This window comes from Notamacropus eugenii, chromosome 6, assembly GCF_028372415.1.
Source record: "Notamacropus eugenii isolate mMacEug1 chromosome 6, mMacEug1.pri_v2, whole genome shotgun sequence".
NCBI lineage: Eukaryota > Metazoa > Chordata > Mammalia > Diprotodontia > Macropodidae > Notamacropus > Notamacropus eugenii.
In genome coordinates, this window is record NC_092877.1 from 151,850,295 (window position 1) to 151,864,174 (window position 13,880).

The 13,880-nt window shown below is 38.5% G+C and overlaps 1 protein-coding gene across 6 annotated transcripts in view; it reads left to right on the forward strand.

Annotated features, from left to right (window-relative positions):
- TMEM131L (transmembrane 131 like) overlaps positions 1-13,880 on the forward strand; it is a 165,609-nt gene that overhangs the window by 67,858 nt on the left and 83,871 nt on the right. For 5 of the 6 annotated variants that reach the window (XR_011969734.1, XM_072621302.1, XM_072621301.1 and 2 more), the window contains exons 4-5: positions 6,867-6,935; positions 12,845-12,968. Coding sequence is in view for 4 of the 6 variants with exons in the window: in XM_072621302.1 (XP_072477403.1) it covers positions 6,867-6,935; positions 12,845-12,968 (193 nt within the window). In the remaining 2 variants the exon portion in view is untranslated. Of the gene's footprint in view, positions 1-6,866; positions 6,936-12,844; positions 12,969-13,880 lie in introns of those variants that run through there. The other variant, XM_072621304.1, reaches the window with a different exon arrangement.

A 13,880-nucleotide genomic window follows, 5' to 3' on the forward strand; every position in this document is an offset into this window, starting at 1 on the left:
ATTTATTGCATGTTTCTGTTGCTTTGGAGTTGGTTGTTACTTAGTACAGCGCTGAGATAACTTTCTATTTACTCTGTATATATCTTGTATATACATAGTACATACATAGGAATTTGCAGTGTTGCCTTTCCCATTAGGAAATGGGAAGCTCTTTGAGGTCAGATGCTATTATTGTTTTGGTCTTTTTTTTTTTTTTTGTATTCCCAGTACTTAGCACAATACCAGTAGGTGCTTAATAAATATTTTTTGAATGACTTTGCATGTAGTGTTAAGTAAATGCTTTTTATTTTATTCCTGATTTGGAAAATGGACAGGCGATGAAAAATACGAGAGGCTTTGGTGTGCCTCTTCCTCGTCATCTCTTCCTCCTCTCTCTTGAAGTGAAACTCTAGCCTGCAATTTCTCCCCTCCCCTCCCCCCCCCCCCCCCCAACCACAGCCATATAGGAGGCCAGTGATCAGCTAAAGTATTTAGAGAGGAAATGGAAATTTCAACCTTGACATCATTGCAGGCCTTTCTTTGGGGCCTTCCACCTCAAGGCAGCTAGCTCACTGGGGTACAGCTCTAAGGTCTGATGTCTGTGTTGCCCTGTGTAGTCCGTCTGTTTGAGGGAAACACCTTAGCAACTCCATGCATCTGTATTTCAGGGAAAGATTGTGAGGCTGGCCTAAGCCCAGGTGAAAGGCTCTCGCCATACTACCTGTGCTGGTTCAGCATAGGTCTTGAGCCTGAGACGCTTTCTGTCTCTCTTTGCTATCTTCCCTACTTTCTAAAGTTTGAAAGCCCTTGCATTTGTAGGAATTGTTGAAACCTTTTTAGATTCCACTCAGTGGTTTTTTTTAATATTATAATGGAAGAAATAAAATCACCCAGAGTTTGTTTGCAGAGTTTACTTGGCTTGGGTGAAAAATGATTTCTACTGGTGAAGTAGAAATGTGCATGAGTTGTGGATCTCTTTCTACCTGGGCACCTCGTGACAAGGCTGAACTACCAAATATTTGGTCCTCATCCATCTTTTCATGGTTAAGTGTTGAGTGTGTGGCATGTGAGGTCTGTCAGCAAGCATTTACTGAACACTTGCTGTGTACCAGGTATTGTACCAAAACACTGTGTCAGAAAGATACCCTCAGCATGCTTACATCCTATCAAGGTAGGTGACACGTGCATTTATAAATATGTACAAGATATATACAAAATCAGTACATGAATAGAACCACAGCTAAAGGGGGCTTTCAGATTGCTGCCAATGGAAGAAATGTTGGATAGAGTCAGAATACTTGGCATGAAAACCTGATTTGGTTAATCGTCACCTGTGTCACCTTGGACAAGTCACTGAGCCTGCCTTGGTTTCCTCATGAAATCAAAGGAATCTGTTGGACCAGAGCTTTTTAAGGCCCCTTCTACTTAAAAATCTGTGAATGATCCTCTGATGTGCTCCAATCCCTTCATTTGAGGAAACTTAGTCCAGGAGAAGTTAAATGACTTACCTAGGGTCACATAAGTAGTTTAATTATTATGAGAACATCAGTAACTTCAGCCAGGGAATTGTCAAGAGGTTGGTTAGTATGCAGAGTCATGCCAGGGGTGTATCTGGTATGTCCACTTGCTAAGCCTACAGTGTGAATATCATCAGCCATAGAGGTGGGGCCTGTTTTGAGTACTGGGTGCTTGCATAAGGGAAAATATTTTAAAATACTTCCTTTCCTGTGGATGGCTAAGTTCTGGAGTTGTAGGTCTAAATGCCTGGGGGGTGGGGGTGGGGGTGGGGGTGGGGGTGGTGTTAGCAGAACACGGAGATAGATCTAATTCTTTTCATTATTTCATTCCTTCTACGAAAAAACCAAAACAAAATAAAATGTGTATTAACTAGCTGTGGAGTATTAGATACTCTCATTGGTTTTAACCCAGTTCATACACACACATACTTAAAAAGGACTTTAAAAGAGAAGGATTTCAGTAGACGGAATTCTCGGCATAGAGGATGATACAGGCACAGAGGGTGTGGGCAGGAGGCATTCATGGGAAGGTGGAAGGTGGGCAAGGTTGGTTGTTAGGGGACCTAGGTTTCAATTCCAGTCCTTTGTGGTCTTGGGTAAGTTGTTTAATCGTCTGTAAAATGAGGGAGCTGAACTAAAATGGCCTTTGTAACACTTGAAATCTCTGATCCTCTGTGGACTGGGAAAAGGTTGGGAAACCTAGAAGTCATTTATTTTTGACTTGTATGGATAAAATTTGAGAAAAGCTGGAAAAGGAGGATCTTAATTGAATCTTATTTTCAACCTATTACCCTAAAGGCTTCCCTGGATCCCTTCCCTACAAGATCATATTATTTTAATAAGTTAAAAATTGGGAGGGTCAACACATGTTCACATTGTACCACATTTTGTGCAATAGCTGTGCATTTACTGTGATGGTCCAGTGCATTTTCCAGCATTCCCCTACCACCCTTCTGCTTCATTTGAATTAGTCATTGTGATTTTTAGGGGTGGTAGGGAACCTTTCTGAGCACTGCAGACACCAAGGGTTTTTAACTCCTACAGAGGCTGTGTAGGCAACTGATTCTTGGCCTTATCTGATTCTGGTTCAAAATCTTTCTTGCTGATGTTTCTAATTGGTTTTGGGTTGAAGAGAGTGCTAAGGAAGGGGGAGCATTAGGAGAGACTCCTCTGTAGGGGAAGAAAAATCTCTGTCTTCTTCCTGAGTAGGCTTAGTACTAGGATGGTTAATAGATTTCCCAGTGAATGGATACCAAACTGATTTTTTAGTAGATTGGAGTAGTTAAGAACGGCAGGTGGATTTAATGCTTTCTTAAGGGACAAAGGACTGTGTTTGAGAATCTGAAATGCGTTCAGGATGGACACACAGCAGTCTGAAAAGGCTTCTGGCCACTCTTTCCTGTCTTGATGGTCAAGGGGTAAAACTCAAGTAGTCCTTGTGTTAGAAAGAACTGGAAGTTTAAAAATGAAAGATAATATTTATCACCTTTCATTTAAATATGAATGTATATGTGTGTATTATACATACACGTATATACATGTATGTCTTTCTTTCAAAGTAACTTGGCTTGAGTTTTCTTCAGACTTTACTGCTTTTGGGGAAGTTTTCATGAGGCCTGTGTGACACTAGGCCCCTTTCATCACTCATGTTATACCACTTTCTCTGTCTTTTTGTCTGCCCCCTGTCCCATCTCTCTCCTTCCCCTCTCTTCTTCATATGTGTGTTCTCGCTTTCTCTCTCTCTGTTTCTCTCTCTCCCCCTCCCTTCCTTTCTCTCCCTCTTTTTCTCTTTCCCTCTCACTTTCTCTCCTTCCTCAGATCCTCACCCCTGACTACAGTAAAAAACAAGACCCCATGCTAAATGGATTTTTCTCTTTGGTTTGGCTTCCATTAAACTTAGAATCCCAGAAGTGTTCATATAAGGAAAAAGAAAACCTCCCCAAAAGTTAGAGAACATTTCTTTAATAGAAATGTAAGTGAAGCTTACCCAAATGAAACTACATTATAGTAATGCTTTTATTGTTAAAAAGTTTCATTGCTATTTTGTCTTCATTTTGCCTAAATTGTTCCCTATATTCCCTATCCGTTCCAGAGAACTTTTCCTTACAGGAAAAAAATGTTAACAAAAGAATTTTTTATAAAAAAAAAATAGAGAAAAAAATCTGCCAACCCAATTGATACATCTGAAATAGGCGAGAATATGCAGTGTACTCTGCCCCACTTGTCCCTGCTATCCCATACAGAGGCATGGGGGATGGGGTCTTCTTGTCTCCTCTTGGGGACCAAGCTTGCTTGTTAAAAACACTTTTATCTTGAAGTGGGGAATATGTTTGGAATGGTGGCTAAACTCAAACAGAATGCCTCTGGATCTTTCCCTCTTTTCATTTCTTGTTGGATTCTGAACTCCTAAAAGTAAAGAGGGTCAAATTGACCCTGACTTAAGATATTCTTCAAAAGAACTGCATTTAGCTAGAGTGTACTATGTCTGTCCTTACAGATTAAGGTTGATGTATGGGAGGTTTGTGGGAAACCTTTTATTTTTCTTCCGTTTTCATGGCTAATGAGAAATCTGCTGAGTGATTTCTCTGAAGCTGCTGACTTGTTTTGAAATTGAAAGGGAGGGAACATCATTTCTGGCCTAAAACAGACATTAGGGGACTAGAGTTGGTGGCCCTGAGAGGTTCAGTATTTCCTTTCCCTTCATTCTTTAGCACATACTTCAGAGCTTTTTGTGGGTGGTTCTTCTCTCCCATTTTTTTTTGAATGAGAGAAGTGCTCTAAGTTAATGGTATTATATCTAAAGTTACTTTAGTTTTATAAACATACTTTTAAAGCAATGTTAACAAAAACCGTCCTTTAACTTTATTTATAATTTTTTTAAGTAGTAAGAGGCCAGATTGAAATTTCAGGGCAGCGCCTGTGGTAGTGGATTGCAGCAGGCTGGACTTGGGGGGGTGTTAGAAAGACTTGTTAAGCCTCAGTTTTCTCCTCTGTGAAGTGAGGACATCAGGCCCAGTGACCTCAGAGGTCCTTCCGACTCTTGAGCTGTGATTCTGTTTTTGTAACTTCTACAAAAATCACGGCTTCAAGATTCAGCCTTTGGATTAGGAAGTCAGAATTGACCTCAGGAGTTAGAGGGAACATTTTATAGAAGAGATTTCTCTACAGGTGGGGTTAGCTTAAGCCTGTATGTTAACTCTTGAGATGGTTAGACTTTGAGTTTCTGAATTCTTGCTATTTTAATTGCCCGTAACTACAACCATTGAATCATGGATGGTATATATACACCTATTTGTGTCTAAGGGTAGCCATCTCCATGGCTGAAGGGAAGGAAGGAAAAAAAGAAATTTACATGATAACTTTGATATATTTGGAGGGAGTAGCAACTTGTACGTGATAGTTTTATGTGCAATCATCTTTTTATTCTAGCATGTTATGGACATTCCTGTTTTGTTCCTTGAACTGAAAATAAATAAATAGAAAAGAATCATAGATAGTGACTAGCTCAAGGTTATGTAGCAGGGCCAATATTTGGACATTTTATGGTCATCAAACATTTATTAAGTGTGTATGGTGTTCCAAGGACTGAGCTAGATATTGGGGATATAGATACAAGAGTAGGACAATTCCTTGTCTGAATTTATATATTCTGCTGGAGGAGACAAGTGCATATAGAAATGAACCAATACATGCAAATGTAAAACCCAGTGGTTAAACACAAGGTAGTTGGGGGATCAGAAAAGGCTTCATGTGGAAGGTGATGTTTGAACTGGCTCTTTATGGAAGAGATATATTTTGTGAGGTGGATTGCAGGCATGAAACATGGCCAGTGCAAAGGCATGAATATTGGAGATAGAATGTTGTCTGTCAGGAGCAGAGATGAGTCATGTGTGTGTGTGTGTGTGTGACATCAAATGAGGCTGGAAAGATAGACTAGGACTAAGTTGTAAACATTTTAAAAAGTATATTCAATCCTAGAGGTAATAGGAAGACATTTGAGGTTAGTGAATAAGGGAGTAACATTCAGCTTTGTGCTTAAGAAAAATCACTTCAGTGTGTAGGATGGATTGTACTAGGGAGATATTCCTTTAGGAAAGTGAGGACCATTAGTTTGTGTCCTTCTGTTCCTGGTGCCTGAGATAGTGTCTTACACACTGTAGATACTTAACACACATTGGCTGAATTAAATTGGATTGTAATACCCCTTTCCCTTAAAAGAAGGCTGTTTTGTTGGGAGTGGGGATCTTTTTTTTTTTTTTTGACTTTTTTTCAGATAGTCTAGGTTGATATTGAATTTGTCTTCTCCTGAGAGAATTACTGCTATTTAGCATTTCATTAAAGAAGGTAACATGTATCATAGGTCTGCACTATCCTGTGACCCATTATTTCTGTAGGATCCTGTATTCCCCACAGTGGGTTGGAGGTTTCAGGAAAAAAGCTTAAGACCAGTGGCATTTTCCATTCTGAAATATTAAATATAAAATTATTAATGTGCTGAAATGCATGTGACAACTTTTAAGGATAAAAATGACTATGTGGTTACACAGTGCTTTAAGGTTTACAGAGTGCTCTACAAATATCTCATTTTATCTTCCCAACATTCCTTGATGGTTGGTGCTGTTATTAGCCTCATTTTCCAGATGAGCAAACTGGGACAGACTAGCCCATCTAGGGTTTTACAGCTTTGCTAGTGTTTGAGGAGGGGTAGCCAGGTGGTGCAGTGGATAGAGCACCAGTGCAGGAGTCAGGAGGACCTGAGTTCAACTCTCACCTCAGACACTTGACACTCACTAGCTGTGTGACCTTGGGCAAGTCACTTAACCCCAGTTGCCGCATCTAGTTTCTCTCGTCCCATAAGCTTTCCACAGAGGGTCTGCCCAGGGTTCCCAGTCTTAATTTTTTGGGAGTTTGTGTGGGATGAATGCCTAATGAAAATTTTAAAAAAATTATCTTATACAAAGTTTATAGAACTTCTCAAACAATTGAACTTCTAGAAAGCATGCTTTTATTTGGATCCTGAAAAAATAGCCTATTAAAATTTCAGCTTCCTCTTTTCTGTCTGTGCGTTTCTGGAGGCTAAGTCCTACATTAGATTTTTCTTGTCCGTTTTGATGAGATGTTGGATTAACCATGATTCATGAGTAACAATTCTTGCCTAGCCATAATTTCTATACTAGATTTGAGGAACATTTTACTGTCAAGTTGGTTATTTTTAAAGCATTTTTTAGAACCTGACTCAAAATATCTTTATAGTAGAGAGAGTTTTTATCCACATAAGGGCCATTAGTGATTTTGCCGTGTTTGTCTTAAGTTCAGTATGAAAACTTCAAAAGAATAATAAAATTAATCCCTGTTTTCTTTTCCTCTTAGCTTCTCAGATAAGCTGTCTAGAGGGGAGGGCTTACGCTTTCAACCTTCAGTCCTAGATTTTGGAGCACAGTAAGTATCTGATTTCTTTTTCTTCCCCCCTTTATATATTTTGTTCTTAACCTACCCCCCATCAGTTTTTATTTTATTAGTCTTAATAGTATATCATGTTTATTGCCTTTTATCACATTATTCTGTGTGTGTGCATGCACACATACGTATGTCTGTATGTATAAGCTATATTCACATGTATGTATATATAGTTAAATATATATGTATTATATATAGTTATGCATATGTGTGTATGTACATGTGTATATACATGTATATGTATAGTTACATTACATCCAGTGATTTTATATATGTGTGTGTGTGTGTGTATAAAATAACCAAAATTTATACCATATTTTCAGGTTTGTGTGGGATCTTATACACATTATTTAGTTGATCCTCACAATAACCCTCTAAGAGAAAGACTACAGGTATTATTACTCCCATTTCACAGGCAAGAAAACTGAGGCTTATAAGGTTCTAAGTGACCTGTCTGGTTAAAGTCATACAGCTAGTAAATTTCTGAGATGGGACTCAAACCTAGGTTCTCCCTGGATCTCCTGAGTCTTAAGCCAGTAATTTTCCCTTTAAGGAAAATGAGAAAGAAAAAGGATATGGGAGGAGGGAAAATTAGAGAAAGGGGAATGTAAGAAAAGAAAAAAAATATTTAATGGTATCAAATATTTGAAGGGTCATAACTAGTGCCTTTAAGTTGCACCTGGGTATGGTCTTTTAAAACTGAATAAGTTCATTGGAAATACCAACAAGTGAGGCTTAAGGATTGTAAAATGTTCTGCATAAAATTTCATTTGTAGTTATCATCTCCCCTTACAATAGACCTTTATTCAGTCTCTACTATGCCCTGTACTAGGGAATGGAGATAGAAAGGTGACAAATGGCATGTCCCCTTTCCTTCAAGGAGTTTACATGATCAGAAGCAGAAGAGATCTTGGGTGTTCATTTACTGAATGTGTAATCTTGAATGACTTACTTAACCTTACCTTGGTCTCATCTCTATAATGGGGGAGATCTGTCTACCTCTCATGGAATTATGACAAAGAGGGTACCCTGTAGACTACAGTACTGGCTCTATATGAGTCATCATTGTTGTTCACCTTTCTGGGATTCACAGACTACGACAAACAATCTCTGAGCTCTCCTTGCTGCCACCTTGGTGACAGCACATATAAATTTGGTGATTTTGCTGACTAAGTATATTGAGGTGGTACTGTGTAAAGAGTGCTGGATTTGGAGTTAGAGGACATTGACCAAGTGCTCTTGGTCCTCAGTTTCCTCATCTGTAAAATGGAAAGTTGAATAGATGTGCTTTTGTGGTCTCTTTTACCTCTGTATTTAAGATCTTATGCTCACAGTGGTATCAAAACTCCATTCATAAATGAAGATTGTAGGAGGTCTGAAGTTTATAATCTTGGAGAGTATCTGAGGCTCAGGGGGATTAAATGATACACTCTTACTTTAGATTACCCCCACTCTCTGAAACCTTCCCTTCTGTTCCCATGCATCCAGGAAAAGTTGGAGAAAAATCATAAAACCATGTTGATTGGGTTCACTACAAATTTTGTCTTACATAATCTCAACTGGGCCCTCATTGTAGCAAGCCAATCTTTTCTTACCTTCCTAATCAGTTCACCACACAGTGAATATTTCAGCCTTTTTCATTCTTTTCAAAGCTCCCATGACCTCCCTTTTCCCCACTCTCTCAGCCAAGGATGTAGCCTCACACTTCCCTTACAAGTCTGAACTCTCATTCATTGAGAATTCCCTCTTCTCCTCTTATCTCACATCACTCAGATGTGTTCCCCCAGTCTCCTCCTTTACCTCTTTCTGCCCTTTGCCTCATCTGGGTAAGTTGTTCTAGACGATCCTTGATCTTATCCCATCTTCTCTCACAGATTGCACCTGCTGTCATTCTCCTATGTATCTCCTCCATTCTCTCCCTTTCTGTAGGCTGCTTCCCTGATGCCTCTCCGATAACTTATAGAAGAAATCCCCCCTCTTCTGCAGTCTGACTTCTAACTTCCTTCACCTGAAATGGCTCTCTTCAGAGTCACTAGGGATCTCTTGCTCTCTGAACTGATGGCCTTTTCTAGTCTTGAACTTTCTTGGCCATCTCTATAGACGCTGTTGATCCCCCTCTTCTCGTTATTTTCTTTTTATCACATATTTGTGGCATTGATTTTCAGTCCTCCCCCTATTCCTCTGACTTCTCCGTATTCTCCCATGCTGGATCTTCAGCCAGGTTGCACTCACATTCTTGGTGTCCCCTAAGGGTCTCTTCTGCATCATCTTTTCTGCTTCCTCAATACTGTCTCACTTGGTGACCTGGGCTATTGCCTTCTGTTTAGTCTCCCTGCCTCACATGTCTCTCTACTCCATTCCATTTGGCTGACAATGATTTTCTAAAGCTCAGATCTAATCATGTCCCACTCCACTCTCCTACTCAGGAAATACCAGTGACTCCTTATTATTCCCAGGGTCAAGTATAAAATCTTGTTTTAACATTTAGAGTCCTTCATAGTCTGATCCATTCCTACCTTATTTTCTTATGCTTTACTTCCCTCTTTATAATCTATCATTCAGGCACACTGGCCTTAAACATGACATTGTCTTCCAAGTGTCTACTTTCTTAATGGCTCTCATGCCTGGAATACTCTCCCCTTACTTGCCTTTTGACTTCCTTTTAATATTCTGCTCAAATCCCATCTTCTAAAGGGGCCCTTTGTTGGTGTATCTTCCCCAAGATTATGTTCCATTTATATTGTGTAAACCTTGTATGTATGTGATATATAGGAAACACTTCAAAAAATGTTTGCTGACCTACCCACTAACAAAATAAAATGAGACTATAAGTGAAAAACTACTGTCTGTAATCAATGTAACCATGTAATAAATCCAGTTATTTATTAGAGATGAATGAATTACTAGTTGCGTAATCTGATGGCATTGAAATAAAGGTTAATTCAGCCTTTGTTGTGAATAACTTAGTTTTAAATTTGATTTACCTTACTAGTAATGCCTTTCTATCTTTAAAGTGACTTCATATTTTTATTCGTATTCATTATCTTATTTGGTTCAGTTAAGTAGGCAGACTAAGTATTTTGTCTCCTCCCCCTCCCCCCCCCCTTTTTTAGTAACTTGGGAAATTGAGGCTCATATAGTTGCCCAAGATCACATAGGCAATAAAACTGGGTCTATAGTCTTTGTCAAGTGGGCTTCCATCTGACATTCCTTCCATTATATCACACTGTCATATTGGTGAATAGTCTTAGAGGAGGAAATTTATTTGAATGTTTTTACTCAAAAAATTTATCCATTCATGCATTCCAAATTATCACTGTTGAGATGAGTGAGATTTTAATGCCTTTTTAACAAATAGAAGGATAGGAAGTACTAGAATCAGAGAGAATACAAGGATGCCTTCCTTGGCTACTTTGCTGTCTGGTTTCTGTTTTTGATATTGTCATTTACTTTGTGTGTGACCTTGGGCAAAATCCCTTTCCCCTTTCATAGTTTAGCTTCCCTATATATCAAGCAAGGATAATATTGTTTAATCCCACTTGACTCCAGAGGGTTATTGTAAAGGTTGTCTTATATAGGCAGACAGCTTTGAAGTAGAGGGTGCTAATTATCCTGAGAATAGGGTGGATTGATAAGGTATAAAATTCTGAGATTTGCCTTTCAAAGAGAGAACTTCCCTTTGGATTGTCCTTTAGACCCTGGGGAACCTGGCAGTTGTCTCTGGTAAAGGAAATTTAAGATCTTCATAACACTTTAAAAATAGCAGAGTGATAACTACTCCAAAGTCCTGGCCAACATTCCCAACTGTTTGATTTATTGCTTCAGCCTGAACTTCTCTGGAGGGAGGATGGCTGTGGGCTCTGATTCTCCCCATTGCCCTTGATTGTTGTGCCCTGGGGAGATACTTTATACATGTAGGTGAAGTGTTACATGAAACCAAGGCTGTTCTCCTAGTCATGTTGGGAGGATATGAAGCATTTACATGTAAGCATTAACGACTTAACTAATTGATTCCTTTTTCTTGGAAATTAAAAACCAGGAAAGACATGACTGTTTAATTTAGTGAGATGGTAACATATTGGTCCACTGCAATAGAACTTTCTATGATTATAACATTGTTGCATTCAGAAAATTTACTTTCTTTTGATAATAAAAACACTTTAAAAAAGTTATCCCTGTGGATAGTAGGCCCTTAACAAATGTTATTGATGATAAATTTTAAATCCTTGTTTAAATCCTTAAAAAAAAAACTTAAACACTTTTGGTTAAGAGGAGAAAAGTAGATGATTGCCGTTTTTAAAGGTGGTATTGATTTTTTTGTCAGTTGGACCTGTGATTTCATTGATTGAGGAACTCCCAGTATGGAAGCACCCTCCATAGATGTGGTTTAGCAGGTAGTATTTGGAATAGTAATAGTTAAGTGATGTGTTCTTGGTCATATATCCAAATATCCAGAGTCAAGTACTTGAACCGAGGTCTTCCTTATTCCAAGGGTGACCTTCTATCCTTTACAATGGCTCTGAATTATGACTTTTTCAGTGTGGTGAAGGGAAAGCACATAAGTCCTTATATTCCCAAAGGAAAACAGAGACCTAGCACCTCTGAGATTTTTGTTAAATTAAGAGAATTAGTTGTGTTTCCTAACCTTTGCTAAGAAGCATTGCTCATTTGAACCCTCTTCACTAGAACTATTGGAATTGTGCCTGTGACTTCAGTGACATTTCTGGTAGCTACTTGTGGTGTTTGTGAGAATGCTACTTGACTGGAATCTAGCATAGTGCATAGTAAGTGCTTAATTACTTTTTTTTCATTGAATTGAAGCCATTGTTGATTGAAGCAAGGAGTGATACTGTACTTTGGTATAGGAGGAGAGTAAGAGATAAGCAGTGAAGTAGTTAAGGAGTAGGTTGTTCTTCCAGATCTCTCTATCTATTGACTCCTTTTCTGCCCTGCCTCAGTGGAGTTAGGATTGGAGGTAGACAGTATGATCAAAAAGTGACTCTAGTAATTACAGTCATTGTAAAGCAGCGTATTATGGTGCAGTGTTGTATGTTTTCATTTTTTACCCAGGGCACTCTTTTTAGCATCAGTTAAGTAAATTCTTTTGCCAGAACTACCAAGAAATATTCCTCCTGTGAGTTGAAAGACTGCTATTTCCAGAAGAGCAGAATGTTCAGCAAATAACCTTTACACTTAATGCCCAGGAAACAAAGCCTAAGGGAATTAGGTTTTCATGTGAGCAAGCAAATTTTCTCTTATCTAAACATGATTTATTTTTGTTTGAATTATGTGCATGAGTTGGAGAAATATCTAGTGCCTAATATGTATTTTATTTAAAAGTTTAATGCCCCCATTGGATTCATGTAGCACAAACCTCATTGGGGTTGAGATTGTCAGGTAAAGTCTGTGAGCTCTTTGATTTGGGAATTCCCATCCTAGGTAAAAATTGTAGCCCTGTCTCTTATTCTCATCCCATGTATCTCTTATCTAGGTCTTTTGATAAATCTTCTAATGAGAGTCAACTCAACACATTGGAGGCCTCAGTCCATTTTGTTGTGTTTTAAAAATATTGCCTACCAGCACAGAACATGAGCTACCCTCTGGTTCTCACATGAGTAGGATCAGATTTCTTATCCTAAATGTCCTTAATGATGGCTTTATTTTTTTTTGCAGCTTATGTCTAGCCATCCTGTCTTTCCCTTGCCCTTTGGTTTGAATTAAGGTTTATGAAAGGAAATGCTATTTCTTACTGTTGTAGTTGATGTATTTTGATGGAACCAGGATTTGTTGCATTTTATAAAAGAAGGTAATGAAAATTGATCTCTTGTAAAAAATCTAAGTCTATACACATACACATACATAATATTTTTTTTCTCATTTTCCCCCCTTAGGTTATTGGGACTTCCCACAGCTAAAATACTATATGCTCATAACCCTAGTAGGGATAAAGAAGTTGTAGTGAATTCAGTGTTTACAGCTTCTAGACATTTTCATGTGTCTCCTGTTCATTGCAGGGTGAGTGTTGATGTACTCTTGGAAACTATGTGGTGGAAGTGTGCCAAGGTTTCATGCTTTCTTTGGCCCAAAGTTTTCCTTTTCTGCTTGTCTCCCCTTTCCCTGCTAACCCTGGTCTTTTTCCTCTGCTTACTTGCTTTGTGTTTATTTTTTTCAGAAGGTTTCTTCTTTATTTTGGGGTGAGTCTTGATATCAGCATATAAGGGAGAAGAAGTTTAGACTTCAAACCATGTAGTTGGTGTGCTCATATCAAAAGATTTTTCTTTACCCTAACTGAAATCTCATACTGTGAACTTTTAGTTTAGCATAGATTCTGAAATATTCAGTAATTAGAGAAAGTTTGAAGCCTTTTTTTCTCTCTCCAAAATAACGTGAAAAATTATTTAAAAATTCGGTTTTAGAGGAGGGTAGGTGATAAGTTTAACTAGCTGGCCTAAGCACTTACTCATATAGGGTAGCTCGATGGTGCACACTGTCAGGCTTGGGGTCAGAGACTCATGTTCCTGAGGTCAAATCCACCTGTAGACACTTACTAGCTATGTGACCCTGGGCAAGTCACTTCACCCTATTTGCCTCAATTTCCTCATCTGTCAAATGAGCTGGAGAAGGAAATGGCAAACCACTCTAATATCTCTGCCAGGAAAACCCCATATGGGATCACAAAGAGCTGGACATGACAGAACAACTTTCTTGATGTTTTAATTTGAATGGTATTTAAACTCTATTTACAGTTCCCAAATAGTTACATGGCTTTATTTTTTTCCATGCTTGCTTATATTCACCTTCAGGTTTGAACTTGGTTCTTGGAACTTGACTTTGAGACCAATACTGTTTTATCATCTTGGCATACCCAGTAATGACGTTTCACTTGTTTGAGTAAAGCATTTGAGTGCTCACATATAATTCTCCTTT